The 15,724-nt window shown below is 41.2% G+C and overlaps 1 protein-coding gene across 1 annotated transcript; it reads right to left on the bottom strand.

The window, feature by feature from the left end:
- Positions 1-2,341: 2,341 nt before the first annotated feature.
- Positions 2,342-3,064, bottom strand: LOC138869147 (uncharacterized). Its single transcript, XM_070146743.1, has 2 exons — positions 2,915-3,064; positions 2,342-2,866 (listed from the first exon to the last, which is right to left on the bottom strand). Exons 1-2 carry the CDS (start codon positions 3,062-3,064, stop codon positions 2,342-2,344), a joined length of 675 nt encoding a protein of 224 aa, XP_070002844.1.
- Between the last annotated feature and the right edge of the window lie 12,660 nt (positions 3,065-15,724).

The following is a 15,724-nucleotide window of genomic DNA, read 5'->3' as shown; positions in this document are numbered from 1 at the left end:
AATGATTAGCCTTATGCAGATATGGAGGCATGACTTATCCTCATGCAAGATCGAGACAGAGCTTAGTCTCATGCAGAAATTTGGGACAAGGCTTAGTCCCATGCAAGTTAAAGGCAGTGCTTAGTCTTATGTATATAGGAGGCAGGGCTTAGCTTCATGCAAGGTAGAGACAAAGCTTAGTCTCATGCAAATGGAAGGCAATGCTTAGCCTTATGTAAATAAGAGGCATGTCTTAGCCTCATGCAAGATTTGGGACAGGGCTTAGTCCTATGCAAAGATTGACACAGAGCTTAGTCTCTTGCAGGAAAAGGTAACGCTTAGCCTTATGCCAATATGGAGGCAGGGCTTAGCCTCATGCAAGGTTTGGGATAGGGCTTAGTCCCATGCAAATAGAAGGCAATGCTTAGCCTTATGCAAATATAGAGGCAGGGCTTAGCCTCATGCGAGGTACGGGACAGGGCTTAGTCCCATGCAAATAGAGAACATAGCAGACGATAGCATAGTATTTCTTAGCTGGAAGTAGATTCAATATCATAGTTGTTATGAAGGTCATGATTTCGAGGTGTGCATATTCCTTGTTCCTGCATTCAAAGAAAAATTGTGAGTTCTGTGGGGGGGGGGGGAGGTCGGTTCGTGCCTCTGTCAGCTTGCTCGACTTGTTTTGCTCGGTCTGGAAGTCCTGTTCAAATCATTGGGGGTAGCATTTGATAAACAGAGTTATTTTGAAAGAAAGAACGCATAGTTTTTAGAGACATAGTAAAATATATTTTAGAAATTGGTTACATGAACCAGTGACTGTGACACGATCCGAGGCATTGCGACTTCTCTTGCTATAGAATTTTGAGGGTCCTCCTTAAAATTCTGCCCCAGTTAAATGGACAAACATTTCCAACTGCTGTACATGCTGTGATCGGTTGAACTTGCTTCAGAATTTTGAGGGTCCTCCTCAAAATTCTGTCCCAATTTCTGATTATGGGGAAAAATAAAATTTTATTGAATTGTGGCCGAACCCACAGGGCTGCCTACGTATCCCCTCTTAAATGGGAATTAGGTCGAGCGTAGTTCAATTTACATTATATGCAGAAAACATAAACAGTTACACATAGTATCGCTTGTCTACATCTGAATTGATTGGTTTTGGCCAGACTTCTCCGTATATTTCTGCAAGTATGAGGGCTTCTCATGTCAATACTCTATGAACCATGTAAGGGACTTTCCAGTTGGGAGAGAATTTCCCTTTGGCTTCATCCTGATGCGGAAAGATTTTCTCCAACACAAACTGCCCCGGTGTGAACTATTTCGGCTTGACTCTTTTGTTGAAGGCTCTCGACATTCTGTTATGATAAAGTTGTCTGTGACATACTGCATTCATCCTCTTTCCGTCTATGAGGGACAGCTGCTCATAATAGCTCTTTATCCATTCTGCATCGCTGAGCTCAGTTTCTTCTATGATCCTCAAGGAAGGAATATCCACTTCGGTAGGAATAACAGCTTTAGTACCATAAACCAACAAGTAGGGAGTTGCCCCGGTTGATGTGCGGACTGTGGTACGGTGTCCTAGTAAGGTAAATAGTAGCTTCTCGTGCCATTGTTTGTGATTCTCTACCATTTTCCTCAGTATCTTCTTGATATTTTTATTGGCAGCTTCCACGGCTTCGTTCATCTGAGGTATATATGCTGTGGAATTCTTGTGCTTGATTTTGAAAGTTTCACACATGGTCTTCATCAAATCACTATTGAAATTGGCAACATTGTTAGTGATGATAGACTCTAGAACTCCGAATCGATAAACAATCCGGTCGCGGACAAAATCTGCCATGGCCTTCTTAGTCACTGCCTTGCAAGATGCTGCTTCGACCCATTTGGTGAAGTAATCAATAGCTACCAAGATGAACTGATGCCCATTTGAGGCGGTGGGCTTGATTGGACCAATGACATCTATTCCCCAGGTGGCGAATGGCCAAGGTGAGCTTGTTGCATTGAGCTCATTCGACGGCACTTTAATCATATCTGCATGGACTTGACATTGGTAGCACTTTTGTACGTACTGGATGCAGTCTGTTTCCATGGTCATCCAGAAATAGCCGAGCCTGAGTGTCTTCTTGGCCAAGATAAAACCATTCATATACGGGCCACAGGTCCCGACTTGTATCTTCTCTAGTAGCTTAGAAGCTTCCTTTGCATTGACACACCTGAATAGTCCCAAATCAGGAGTCCTTCTATATAGGGTTCCTCCACCGTGGAAGAAATTATTGGACAGTCTTCGAAGTGTACGTTTCTGAGTATGGTTTGCATGCTCCGGGTATTCTTCTTTTGCCAAATATTCCTTGATGTCGTGGAACTAAGGTTTCCCGTCTGTTTCTTCTTCAACATAGGCATAATATGACGGCTGGCTATGGATCCTTACTAGGATAGGATCAATAAAGTTCTTGTCTGGATGCTGTATCATTGATGATAAAGTGGCCAATGCATTGGCGAACTCATTCTGAATCCTGGGAATATGCCGAAATTCTATCTTCGTGAACCTCTTCTTCAAATCTTGCACATGGTGTAGATATGGCAATATCTTGGAATTTTTGGTAGCCCATTCTTCTTGTACCTGGTGCACAAGCAAATCTGAATCGCCGATCACCAGTAGCTCCTGAATATTCATATCGATGGCCATATTGAGTCCTAATATGCAAGTTTCATACTCCGCCATGTTGTTGGTGCAGGGAAATTTGAGTTTTAAAGATACTGGATAATGTTGGCCAATTTTCGATACCAAGACAGCTCCAATGCCGACTCCCTTGAAATTTGCCGCTCCGTCAAAAAATATCCTCCAACCGTCGTAGGACTCAACAATGTCTTCTCCTATGAATAGTACCTATTCATCAGGAAAGTACAGTTTCAGGGATTTGTATTCTCCTCCCACAGGGTTTTCAACAAGATGATCCACTAGTGCTTGTCCCTTGACTGCTTTCTGAGTCACATAAATGATGTCGAACTCACTCAATAGGATTTGACACTTAGCCAGCTTGCCAGTGGGCATGGGTTTTTGAAAGATATACTTCAAGGGATCCATCCTTAATATGAGATATGTTGTGTAGGCACAGAAGTAATTCCTCATCTTCTGAGTTATCCAGGCCAGAGCGCAGCAGGTATGTTCCAGCAGAGAGTACCGCGCTTCATATGGAGTGAACTTCATACTCAGGTAATACATAGTTTGTTCTTTTCTCCCTGTTTTGTCATGCTGCCCCAGAACGCAGTTGAAAGCTCCATCTAATACTACAAGGTAGAGTAACAATGGTCTACCTGTCTCTGGTGGGACCAAGACTGGTGGTGTTTATATGTACTCCTTGATCTTGTCGAAAGCCTTTTGACAATCCTCAGTCCAACTGGTTATAGCGTCCTTCTTTAACATCTTGAAAATTGGCTCACATATAACTATAGATTGAGCTATGAAGCTGCTGATGTAGTTTAGTTGTCCCAGAAAACTCATTACACACTTCTTACTCTTTGGCGGTGGTAGCTCCTGGATGGCTTTGACTTTTGACGGATCCAATTCTATCCCTTGGCGGCTGACGATGAATCCTAATAATTTTCTGGCAGGAACCTCGAACGCACATTTTGCGGGGTTTAACTTCAGGTTGTACTTCCGCAATTTGTCGAAGAACTTCCTCAAGCCTGCTATACGATTCGCGGCTTTCTTGGATTTAATGATGACGTCGTCCACATACACCTCGATCTCCTTATGTATCATGTAATGGAAGATGGTAGTCATGGCCCTTATGTAAGTGGCCCCAGTGTTCTTTAGGCCAAATGGCATCATTTTATAGCAGTACACACCTCATGGTGTAATGAAAGCCATTTTCTCAGCGTTCTCTTCGTCCATCCAAATCTAATGATAACCAGCAAAACAATCTACAAAGGACTAGAGTTCATGTCTGGCACAATTGTCGATTAAGATGTGTATGTTTGGAAGTAGGAAATCATCCTTCAGGCTGGCTCTATTGAGATCCCAATAATCGACACAAACTCTAACGTTTTCGTCCTTCTTCGGAACTGGCACGATGTTGGCTAGCTAAGTTGGGTATTCGACCACCTTGAGGACTTTGGCATTGATCTACTTAGTAACCTCCTCTTTAATCTTCAGACTCATATCAGGCTTGAATATCCTGAGTTTCTGCTTTACCGGCGGACACATTAGGTTTGTGGGCAATTTGTGAGCCACAATAGATGTGCTTAACCCGGTCATATCATCGTATGACCATGCAAAGATGTCCTCATATTCCTTCAAGAACTGTGTGTACTCTTCTTTTTCTGACGGTGACAAGTGAATGCTAATGCGGGTCTTCTTGATAGTTTTTGAATTTCTTAAGTTGATTATTTCTGTTTCGTCCAGGTTGGACTTAGGCTTGTTCTCAAAATCCTCTACTTCTCTGACAATTTCCTCGGGTATGACATCTTCTTCTTCCGAATCACTACTCCTTTGTTGCGTTGCCTCATTACATGTCACAATTGTTGGAGATATGAAATAGTAATGCTTATAAATAAAGATATGAGAGAAAATGGTAATAATAAACATCGATTCATTGAAAGAGTCAAATGCAATTTTAAATAATTAAAAACAACGTTTTGGAACATTGGAAATATTATTTAAAACAAAAATGCAAAAAGGAAATCATCATTTTCTTAGAAAATAAAATAGATAGTGTTGTTCAGCCTTGCTACCCCGGGACTCGTCGAGCCCTGGATGGTCTGAAGGTTCAATTCTTGAGGAATGATCCTCTCTCCACAGCTCGGATGGTAGGGCCTTCCTACTCCTCCCCTCAACAATTACACAATAGTCCATGTCATCATCTTCCAGGAACAGGTTCCTTAAGGTTGTGGTGTTTCTTCCTCCTCTGATCCTCATATGATGTCGGTCTGCTAGAAAGTCTGACTCAGGTGCTATATAGGCTACTCAAGTGGATACTACGGACCTTGCCATAGTGGTGACCAATCATTGTACTCTTGCCAGGTGTATTGATATCCCAGCCCTAAAGTGGTACCGTGGTGCTTTGGCTATATTGGCTTGGTGATGCCCTGAAGATTTTTACCAAGACCCTTGCCAGGCTCATACCCTCTCCAGATCATGCTTGCTATCTTTTTATCCCACCACTTATCTTTGTCGATTGCATTGACCCGCTCGATATGATGGTAGGTTTCTCCACCTAGCCTTCTTCTACTCTCAACCATTGGGAAGGTCTGACGGGTGTAATTGGGGTTGCTTCCATCTCCATGGATAATCACTTCTTGGTGGTTCCACTCGAACTTCACTGCCTGATGCAAGGTTGATGCTACAGCCCCAGCGGCATGTATCCATGGTCGTCCTAATAACATATTGTATGATGCAGATATGTCCAACACATGAAACTTGATATCAAACCACGTAGGCCCCAGTTGCAGACAGAGATTAATTTCCTTGATGGTAGCTCTTTGAGACCCGTCAAATACCATCACATTCATAGTCCCTTCTCGTATCTCATACAGGCCTTTGCCCAACCTCTTCAGTATTGTCAATGGGCAAACATTGAGGCTAGATCCCCCATCGATCAGAACCCTGGCAATGAAATTGTCTTAGCATTGCACTGTAATATGCAATGCCCTATTGTGATTCAAACCCTTGGGTGGCAGCTCGTCCTCGTGGAAGGTGATTTTGTGACATTCCAGCACCTGTTCCACCATATTGGCCATTTCTCTGCAAGTAATGTTGTTAGGTACGTACGCTTCACTCAACACCTTTAAGAGAGCATTCCTGTGTGCTTCTGAATTCTGTAGCAGTGATAGGATATATATCTGAGCAGGAGTCTTGTTCAAATGATCGATGATCGAGTACTCCCTTGCCTATACTTTCCTCCAAAGGTCATCCGGACCTGTTTCAATAACGGGTCGTCTGTTAGAGGTCTATTTACTGGACTCTACCAAATGCTCCGGTGTATAGACTCTTCCCGTTCTGGTCATCCCTTGCGCAACGCCAGATTCTTCCACTTTGGTCTTTCCTTTTCTTCTAGCTTCGGCCACATAATCCCAAGGTATGACCTTGGTATCGAAAGGTGGTGTGGTTGATACTGTCACTGTAAATGGTGTGGCTACTTCCACCTCGAATGGAACTGGTGCAGCTGCAGGTGGTGCTACCTCAACTTCAAATGGGACTGATGTAATTACCTCAAACTCCACTGGCGGCTGTATTTGTACTATAATGGGGTTGAGTGTGACTGCAGGTTTCTTGGGATCGTCAGCCTCTTTGATAAGTCTGATTGATCCCTCGGGATCCCATTCCTCATCGGTGTCCATCATATTGATACCTTCACCCCAATGATCTGAGAGGGGGTTGTTGCAGATATTGGGTGTAGTTTCTTTTGCCTGGATGACCTTATTGTCAATTAAAGTCTGGATCTTATCCTTTAGTGTTCGACACTCGTCAATGGTGTGCCTTTTCATGCCAGAATGATATGCACAGGTCTTATTTGGGTTGACCCATGGGGATGAGCTTTCCATGGTCACAGCAGGGATAAGAGTGACGTAACCAGCAACCTTCAACCTTTCATACAGCTCGTCAATGGGTTCAGCAATGGTAGTGTATTGTTTGGGTGGTTTGCGATCAAAGTTAGGTCGAGGTCTTGGGTAGTTTTGACGAGTTGGAGGTGATTGAAAGTGAGATGGTTGGAATTATATGTCTGGTAAGCAGTGGTTGGTTGGGAGTATCTGGAAGATGAGGGTTGATATGTGGGTAGTGGTGTTTGGTATGTAAGTGGGGAGGTTTGATATACAAGGGGAGGTTTGGGTCCTTGGGTGACCATTACCGTTCCCGCGTCCTTCTTCTTCGATATACCCCCCAGACTGCAAAGCTTTATTTGTGGCCTGTAATGCCTCAAAGTTTGTCACCATCCCGCTTTTGATACCTTCTTTAATCCTTTCTCCGAGTTTGATGATATCGGAGAACTTGTGGTTTTCAACAACCATCAACCTTTCATAGTACTACGGGTCATGTGCTCTGACGAAGAACTTATTCATCTATTCCTCGTCCAGTGTCGGCCTGACTTTGGCTGCTTCTGACCTCCAACGAGTAGCATACTCGGGGAAGGTTTCAGTAGGCTTCTTCTTAAGGTTCTGAATGTAGAAGACATCTAGCGCATTTTCTATGTTAAACCTGAATCTATCCATGAAATCAGATGCCATACTCACCTAGTTGGCCCACTTCTTAGGATCCTGGCTGATGTACAAGGACAATGCATCTCCCGTAAGACTCCTCATGAAAAGCTTCAGCCAGATCCTTTCATCCTTTCCGACCCCTACAAGCTTATCACAATAAGTCCTCAGATGAACTCTGGGATCACTTGTTCCATCAAACATTTCGAACTTTGGAGGTTTGTAACCCTCCGACAGTTCTACATCTAGTTGTATGCATAGGTCTTCATAGTTCAGACCTTCTATCCCTTTGCCTCCTTCAACGCCTCGAACCCAACTTGTCAATTTCTTGAGTTCCTTAGCCAGGTTCTTAATGATAATGTCCTTCTCAGTAGATTCCAGTGCATAGGATATAGGTTGAGTGGAGTGAGGTAGGGTCTCCACATATATAGGATTATTTTGGTGATCAGGAGTTTGGGTATAGTGGTGATCATTGGTGGAATTCTAGGGTTCAGGAATGACTGGTGGAGTATTTTGTGGAGTATGGTAGGTGTTTTGCTGGTACTGTAGAGGGATAGTATGATTTTGTAGTGGGGTTGTGTAATGGTGAGGTGCATAAGGATTCTGTGGTCGCTTGTTGGGTGTGTTTTGAGGTGGTGCGGGGTTCTGGGTGTTTGCATGGTTGATGTTTGGGACACTGAGTGTGAAGGATAGGTTTTCTAAATTTCGAACATGCTCAAGCTCACCTTGGAGTTCCAGTATTCTTTGTTCAAGCCGCGAAACTACATCATTTGTGGCCTGAGTACCTCGACCATCAGAAGCTTCTGCATGTTCAATATGTGTATTGTTTTCTTTTCTGGTGCCATTCGCTCAAGAAAGGGGATTCAGCCCCGGCAAATGCGATGCAGTGAAAGACGTTGCGGACTATGTGGCCGGTGACGTAAAAGATATGTCGGCAGCTAGCCAACTCCGAGAAACGAGGTTTAGGCATGACCTAGAAAACGGTAACAGCGAGACCTGGGGTCTCATCGAACGAGAAGTTCGAAGATCGCCCATCTGTGATTTTCCTTTGCCTTTTGGTAAACTAGGAGGAGGAGAAGGTGGAGGGACCCTGGATCTTGCGTGATAAGCTGATGATTCCAGTATGCACGAACCAACCTTTGGGGAATGGGAATAATCAAAAGAAAAAGAGAAAAAAAAGGTGGCCAAGTCAGTAAGGGTTCTGAAAAGAGTATTTGCAGTATTTAAACACATATTGTGGAAATGTAAATTTGCGTCCTAATTAGAGAGCTTCAAATGCCCGAGGTAGGCCTAGAGACAAGTTGATTTAGAGAACTTAGATGCCAATAAATGCCTCATTTCATTAATATAAAAAATAGACGAATCCCAAAATGACACTAAGATAATAAAGATAAGTCACTATTGGCACTTGGCCTTATTACATTTAGAAAAGCAAGTAAATCTAGTCTACTTGGTCCTAGAAGGACCTTCCCTGGACTTGATCTTTCTAACTCCGTCAACCAGGTTCCCTAGCTTGCGCAACCACAGTAGCAGGTAGGCTCTAGCTAAATGTCCTCCCTCGCTTCCTTCAGCATTCTGACAGTCATCAATCCTCTTTATTATTTTACCCTCCAGCTCTACCAAACCTTGCTCCAGATATTCTAACCTTCTATTAGAGGTGATAGCCATCCCCTTCCATTCATTGATCAGTCTCATATTTGTCTTGTGTATCTCCCGATGTTCAGCCTCGGAGTCATGAACCCTTTTGCGCAATCTATTGTATTTGACTTGGGCCTCGGCATCTTCATCTATGATCTTGTTTCCCCAACTGGTTCCTGGCTTCACTGTCCCATCTAGGTTGTCCTCTAACCATGCCGGGTAGAAGGGTGCACACCCTACATGATACCTGTCTGGATCGATGGTGTTCTTCTCTACAATGATCTTGTAGTGCCACATATGCTGAGCTTGGCACCTGTAAGGGATGACGTCATCTTGAAAGTCTGCTTGGAAATGACTCATCTTTGTAACTCGTGGTATGACCTGCTTCCTGAATGCTTGCCTCATAACCCTGATGGGAACATAAGGGTGTATTCCACGTAACCCGATCAACACTAAGTGAGGAGCGTCCTTGGACTTGATGATGAACTCGTCAATTGGGAACCATTCAAACATACACTGGACTTGCTCTTTAGTTAAATTGTCGAAGAATTCTACCCATTCCTTAGCACTTTCCGGTTGAGCAAACTGTCCGGAATGTAAGTCATCCGCTTATGATGATGGAAGGCAATATGATCATTCCAAGCCCTTCGCGGAAACTCCTGGTGATACTGACCCTTTTGGAGATGCTCTAATAACCATAGTTGTAGCAGCAGATTGCAACCCTTGAAATGCTTGAACCCTTTTTGGCAGTGGTCCAAATCCCGGTAGATGTCGGCTATGATCATAGGGACTATGGTGTATGTCTGTCCCTCGATTCTCTCCATTAAGGTCTTGGTGACCATGGCCAGTCTAGTGTGGATTCTTTCCCTTTTCATTGGGAACACTATCAGACCCAAGAAGCATACAATGAACACAAAAACTCTGCGGTAGATATGACCTAGAGAAGTGATGGAAAACTCATCATGGAACAGTAAGACTTTCTATGACCGTATCTCTCATACATGTAATTGAATGGTATATAGGATTTCTTTAAGCATTGTAAGTCAGCGTTCTTCTTTAAACCCATCATCTTTAGAAACCCTTTAGCGGTGCGGTTTTCCGATACCAATAGCCCAGGGTTGTCCTAGGGCAGTCCAGCAAATCCTCCTATTTCCTCTAGGAGCGAGGTCATTTCTATGTCCCTAAAATGAAACACAACCCTCTCACTATCCCAAAATAAGGTTGCAGCTTCAATTAGCATGTTGTTTGGTTGAATGTCCAGCAGGGATGGAAAGTTTCCTAGGATTTTCTTCACATGTTTCTTATCACTCGAGGGAAGATCTTCCTACCAATCTAGTAGCAGTGGGGGTATGTTGCTGACCATGCCGAATCTGGGGACCTAGTGCCTCATTTACTGCAAAACAAAGAAGGTTAGGCCCTTTTCCCCCACCTGATTCAACTATTTATACATTCATGATTAGCTTATTGGCAATTAGTTCTCCAAATTAATGCACAAAACGTGGTTGCGTCCGTTGAGATTATGGAAACTCCGGTGGACTTTGGATAAAGCTCGTCTTAAAGGGTTATTATGTGGACAACATATTAACCCGGCTAGGTTTGACCATGATACATGCACATTTATAATAAGAGTAAGGTTACTACCCTCAAGAGGACAACTTGAGGGGGAAAGGCACAGAACCGTCAATTGCACCGCTGATCGACTAGTTTTACCGCAAATAATCCTTTCTGAATTTAAAGGGTAATATATCGGAAGAGCGCAACCATTCATCAAGTGTTGCTATAAGATTGATTAAGCACGAGTGGAATATGATGTCAAGCATGATTTATGCAGCAATAAATAGCATGTTGCCATGTATTTGCACGTTAAAAAAAGCAATAAATACAGTATTTATAATTGAAAGACAGTTAAGAAGGAAAACAAAGAGACAAGCCAGTTTCGTATTAAGGAAATAAATACTTGAAAATAAATAGTTAAGTTCACATAAAGGGATTTGGAAAGGGTGCGCAAGTATTAACAAAGTAAGGCATGTTCAGACTAATTCACAAAGCAAATTTGTTATGGTAAAAGCCTAAAATCCCCAACAGAGTCGCCATGCTGTCGCGCCCCCTTTTTCCGCTTTTTAGCGAAGTCATGGTTTCGACATTATTTGGGGACAACTCATTTCCTTTTAGGAAAGGGGTATAGAAATTGAAGAGTCGCCACCTAACGGATTTAAGGTGCGTTAGGGCACCTATTGCAAATAACTTATATAAACCGATTTGCGTTATCAGAGATTGGGTAAGGGCTTGAAATTACCTTGATGGGAAAGTTTTAGGCACCACTCGAGGTCCACAACGGTGGGTGCCGACCTAACTCATTTTGTGAATTAATCATTAAGCCAATAAAGCATTTTAAGCACGCATATGGATTAAACAAGAATAAGGGAGGTCCTAGTTTTATTAACCTATAGGATCACATCTGTGCAATACCCGGTAAACTTTTCTCAATGAGAGGTGTTACGCGTGGCATTAGCGCACGGGTCATCATATCCTTTATTACCCAATTGTCCTCCCCTTAGTAGTTATATAAGCAATTCTAATTAAACGTACTCTATGCGTGCATTACCTGTCCCTTCCTTATGGCCCTGGAAGTGTTTAGGACCTCTAATTAAGGCAGTTCTAGACTCTCCTAAAGTGCTTAAAAGGAGAAAATCTAAGCGACAAGCAAAAACAAATAGGACATTCACATAAAGGAACAATTAAAAGCTCACTTTTACCTCCTCACACAAGCAGACAATAACACGTCTCAAACAACAAGATTTCAGATATTTCAAAGGATTCTAGAGCAGGATATCTAGGTAAGCATGACAAACAGAATATATACAACATTGTGTTAAAGTGATGCAATAGAGACCTAATCAGTTTGCCTACTGATTTCAGGGCTTGCTGTGTTACTCCCCGCAGTATTACGTCGATTGCTCTATAGTAATATATTACGATGATGTTACGCCCTGCAGTATTACGTCGATGTTATGCTCTGTAGTAATATATTACGATGATGTTACCCCCAGCAGTATTACATTACGGTGATGTCACGTTTCGCAGTATTAAATTACGACGATGTTGCACCCTGAAATATTGTACATTAAAATTTCGTTTTCAGTTAACCGATGTAGACTCGGGGATGACATCATCTTGTCGTTAACGTACTTATGCTATTTATAGCAAGCAATAAATAAGTATTATGAAGAATAAAAAGGTACACGGATTAAAGAAAATGAATTTTGTTGAAAGTGATCAATTTGGAACAAAATACGGGTTGGGCGATAATACCTAATAATTATGAACTAGTACCATGCAAGGTACCATATGACCACAGTAGTATAATATATAAAGTATATATGAAGTATTTTAAAAATAAATAGAATTTTAAGTAATTTGTGGTAATTTTTAAATTATGTGGGTAATTGATTAATTACCGGGTAATAGAACATTACCCAGTTAACTAATAAGTGGATAAAAAATTAATAAATTAACCCCCTCCCTACACGTGGCAAAAAGCCACCAAGTAAAAAATGTGACTAAGAAGTCACTTATGCAAGATGTCACTTATGAAGTGATGACTATTCAAGATTTTGTTACATATCCAAATTGAACCCAAAAAAATGTGAAGTCTTTCAAAAACTTTAAAGAAACAGAAACATTTCCTCTCATTTCAAAACTAAAAATGTTTCTTCATTTCAAAACCAAACCAAGTTTTACTTAAATCCATTCCTTAGTTCAAAGACATTAGAAGCAGAATCTTATTCCTTCCAAACGTTTACGTAATTCGTTCCAAAAAATTCAAGGAACCAAAAGAAATTTTGTCTGTGAATTTCTAAGAAGCAGGAGCAAAATTTGCTCAATCAACAAAGGTTTTCCAACGGAGTATTATACGAATTTTTCCCTACTCCAGGTATGTTAAGGCTAAGATTTTCCTTCATTTTAGCATGATATCATAATTACACAAGTTTGATAACTTTATATCCCGGAATTTACGTATATTTTGCTAGTCTCGCAAATTACATATATCTTCCTAGTTTTGTAAGTTATCGTATTCTTCTTATCGGGACTACATATTCAGTTGAGTATTTTCTTCTTCCGGAAAAGAGAGCAGAGAGTTTACATATGTACAGTATTAAAAGTATTTTCATTACCATCGAGCTATAATCGATGGGCAGGCCCCTATTGGGCAACCTCTGATCAGATGGTAAGATATACACCGAGCCTACTGTAGTCGAGCACCTATGAGCGAGCCTAGTTGGTCGAGATATAGAGCCTAGTATGGCCGAGCACCTATGAGCGAGCCTATTACGGCAGAGCAGTTATATATATATATATATATATATATATATATATATATATATATATATATATATATATATATATATATATATATATATATATATATATATATATATATAGGGTCGGACAGGGTCGGACAACTATTTTATTCACTATATTGAGAGAGTTGAGTCAGTATCAACAGATGAGCATATCTTCAGATTTTCTTTGACTCCTAGTTGTTTTCAGTTATGATATTATCAGTTCAGTTTCAGCTTCAGTATATTTTCTTACATACTCGGTACATTATTTCGTACGAAAATCCCTTTTACCTGGGGACGCTGCATTTCATACTCGTAGGTTCTGATAGACAGGTCGAGAGCCCTCCAAGTAGGCTATCAGCTCAGCGGAAGATGTTGGTGCACTCCATTTGCTTCGGAGTTGCTTGTTTGGTTAGTATGATTTAGACGTGTATTGTTTGGTATGGCGGGACTCTGTCTCGACCTTTATGACATTTATGTCCTCTTAGAGGCTTGCAGACATATGTCGTGTACGTGAAAGATTGTACGACATTGTCAGCTTATGTTTTGAGTTTATAAATGATTATGTTGGACTATTAGTCCCGTATGTTACATGTATATGATGATGTAATAAGAAAGATATGTTACGTTGGTACTCGGTTGAGTAAGGTACCAGGTGCCCGTCGCGGCCCATCGGTTTGGGTCATGACAAAGTGGTATCAGAGCAGTTTTGGCTCTCGAGTCTACAAGCCGTGTCTAGTAGAGTCTTGTTTATGGGTGTGTCGTGCACCACACTTATAAGTAGGAGGCTACATGGCATTTAGGACTGTCACTCTTTCTTCTTACTCTAGATCGTGTGGTAGAGCTCACTTATAAGAATTCAAGTCCCAAACTTCTATTCGTAATTAGACGATGCCTACATTCAGAAAGATGATCGATAAGAGATACAACTGTGGAATTATTGATGTAGAGGAACTCGATTTTGCATCTTGCTTATGATAAGTAAATGTAAGGTCTTTAGGAAATCATGGGTGTACTGAAAGGTGTAAGCCTCTTGATAAGGAACCTTAAAGCAAGAATATTTATCCACCTTTATGTTGAAAGACAATGCTTTTAAGAAGTAAAAGAAGTTAGGTCAAGAAGGGTACGAGGCACCCAGTTAATGAAGATTATCGGTATTACAGTTCCGACAGAAAAATATAAGCATTAAGAGTTACCCTTAACAGTAATAGAGGTATGTACAATTGGTCGTACTCATCTTAGTTATGCCCTATGGGGGCTAACAGGTGTAGTTTAAGAAAAGGATAGAACATTAGGACCTGGCTGGGGTTAGAGTAAACCAAAATTGTGAATGGATTGTTTGTGTTAGTTGAAATTTCCAAAGGATATTGTAAGTGTGCTAGTAGATCTCCTCATGAGACACCTAGATGGTGCACCCTAAAATATTAAAGCTAGATATGAGCACTAGAAGCCTTGAAGGAATAAATATTACCTTAGTGTGGCTCCCGCCCCCAGTAAAGAAAGAATGTTAGGCAATTGAAAGAGCCAAGGGATGGAGCAAGGGGAGCCAAAAACAAAAGAATATTTTGTTCGAGTTTTTAGAATAAAGCAGTAGACATAGATAATTAGCGGGAGATAAGAAGAGAGTTAATGAAGCATTATGAGTAAGATATGATACACGGATGATAACGGTAGGTCAAAAAATGATGACAGTATTATAGAGTTTACAGTCAAATGAAAGGAACGACAAAAGATGACATGCCTTGAGTCAATGAAAGAATATAGGCCATAAAGTAATATCCTCATTTCGAGAAATAAGTTTGCAACTCTAGCGCGATTACCAAGAGGAAAAGTTAGACCCCAGAGTAATAGGAATTAATATGGACCAGTGAATTAGATAAACTAACTATGAATTAGGGGCTGAGTGATTTGATAATAGTCAGCATCATGAGAATTTCATATTGTGTTCTGGCAATAATAGGACGGACAACAGAAGAAGATTCATGAGAAATTCAGAGAATGGCCATTCAGGAAGACGCTTCCCTACAACAAGCAATGTTAGCAAAGTTAAGCTTAAGGGACTGTATGTACCAGTTACATTAAGTGCCACCCTCACGAGTAAGGGAATTTGTCATCCTTGGTACAGAAGGATTGCCGCAAGGCTAGTAAGGATCATTAATGTTGAGAAACAATGCCAAAGATGAAGAGGTAAAACATCTATAGGTAGATCCTCGTGGCTTCAGCTCTTAGTACACCCGTAAAGGGAGGAATATGGAGTGATGTGACATTAAGTCAGAATTAAGTGGTTCGAGTAACTATGAAATGGTAAAGGAAGAATGCGATAAATGAAAGAGGAATGAGATGACACTTATCCAAATCTTATAGATACGCTACGATTCAAGAATATTGTGCAAGCAAGATGTTAAGGAGAGGAAGTAAAGGTTCCTGCCCGAGCTATTATTAATAAATAAGGAGCCAGTGTGAGAAGTAAGTTAAGACAAAGGAAATAACCCAAGAAAGATTACGAGGAATATTGACATGAGAATGGGCCATCGAGTAGTTAGTAATTGGTCAGGAAGATCCCAGTTATG

This window comes from Nicotiana sylvestris, chromosome 5 (genome assembly GCF_000393655.2).
Source record: "Nicotiana sylvestris chromosome 5, ASM39365v2, whole genome shotgun sequence".
In the NCBI taxonomy this organism is placed as follows: Eukaryota; Viridiplantae; Streptophyta; class Magnoliopsida; order Solanales; family Solanaceae; genus Nicotiana; species Nicotiana sylvestris.
This window is presented reverse-complemented; position numbering and strand designations above follow the sequence as displayed.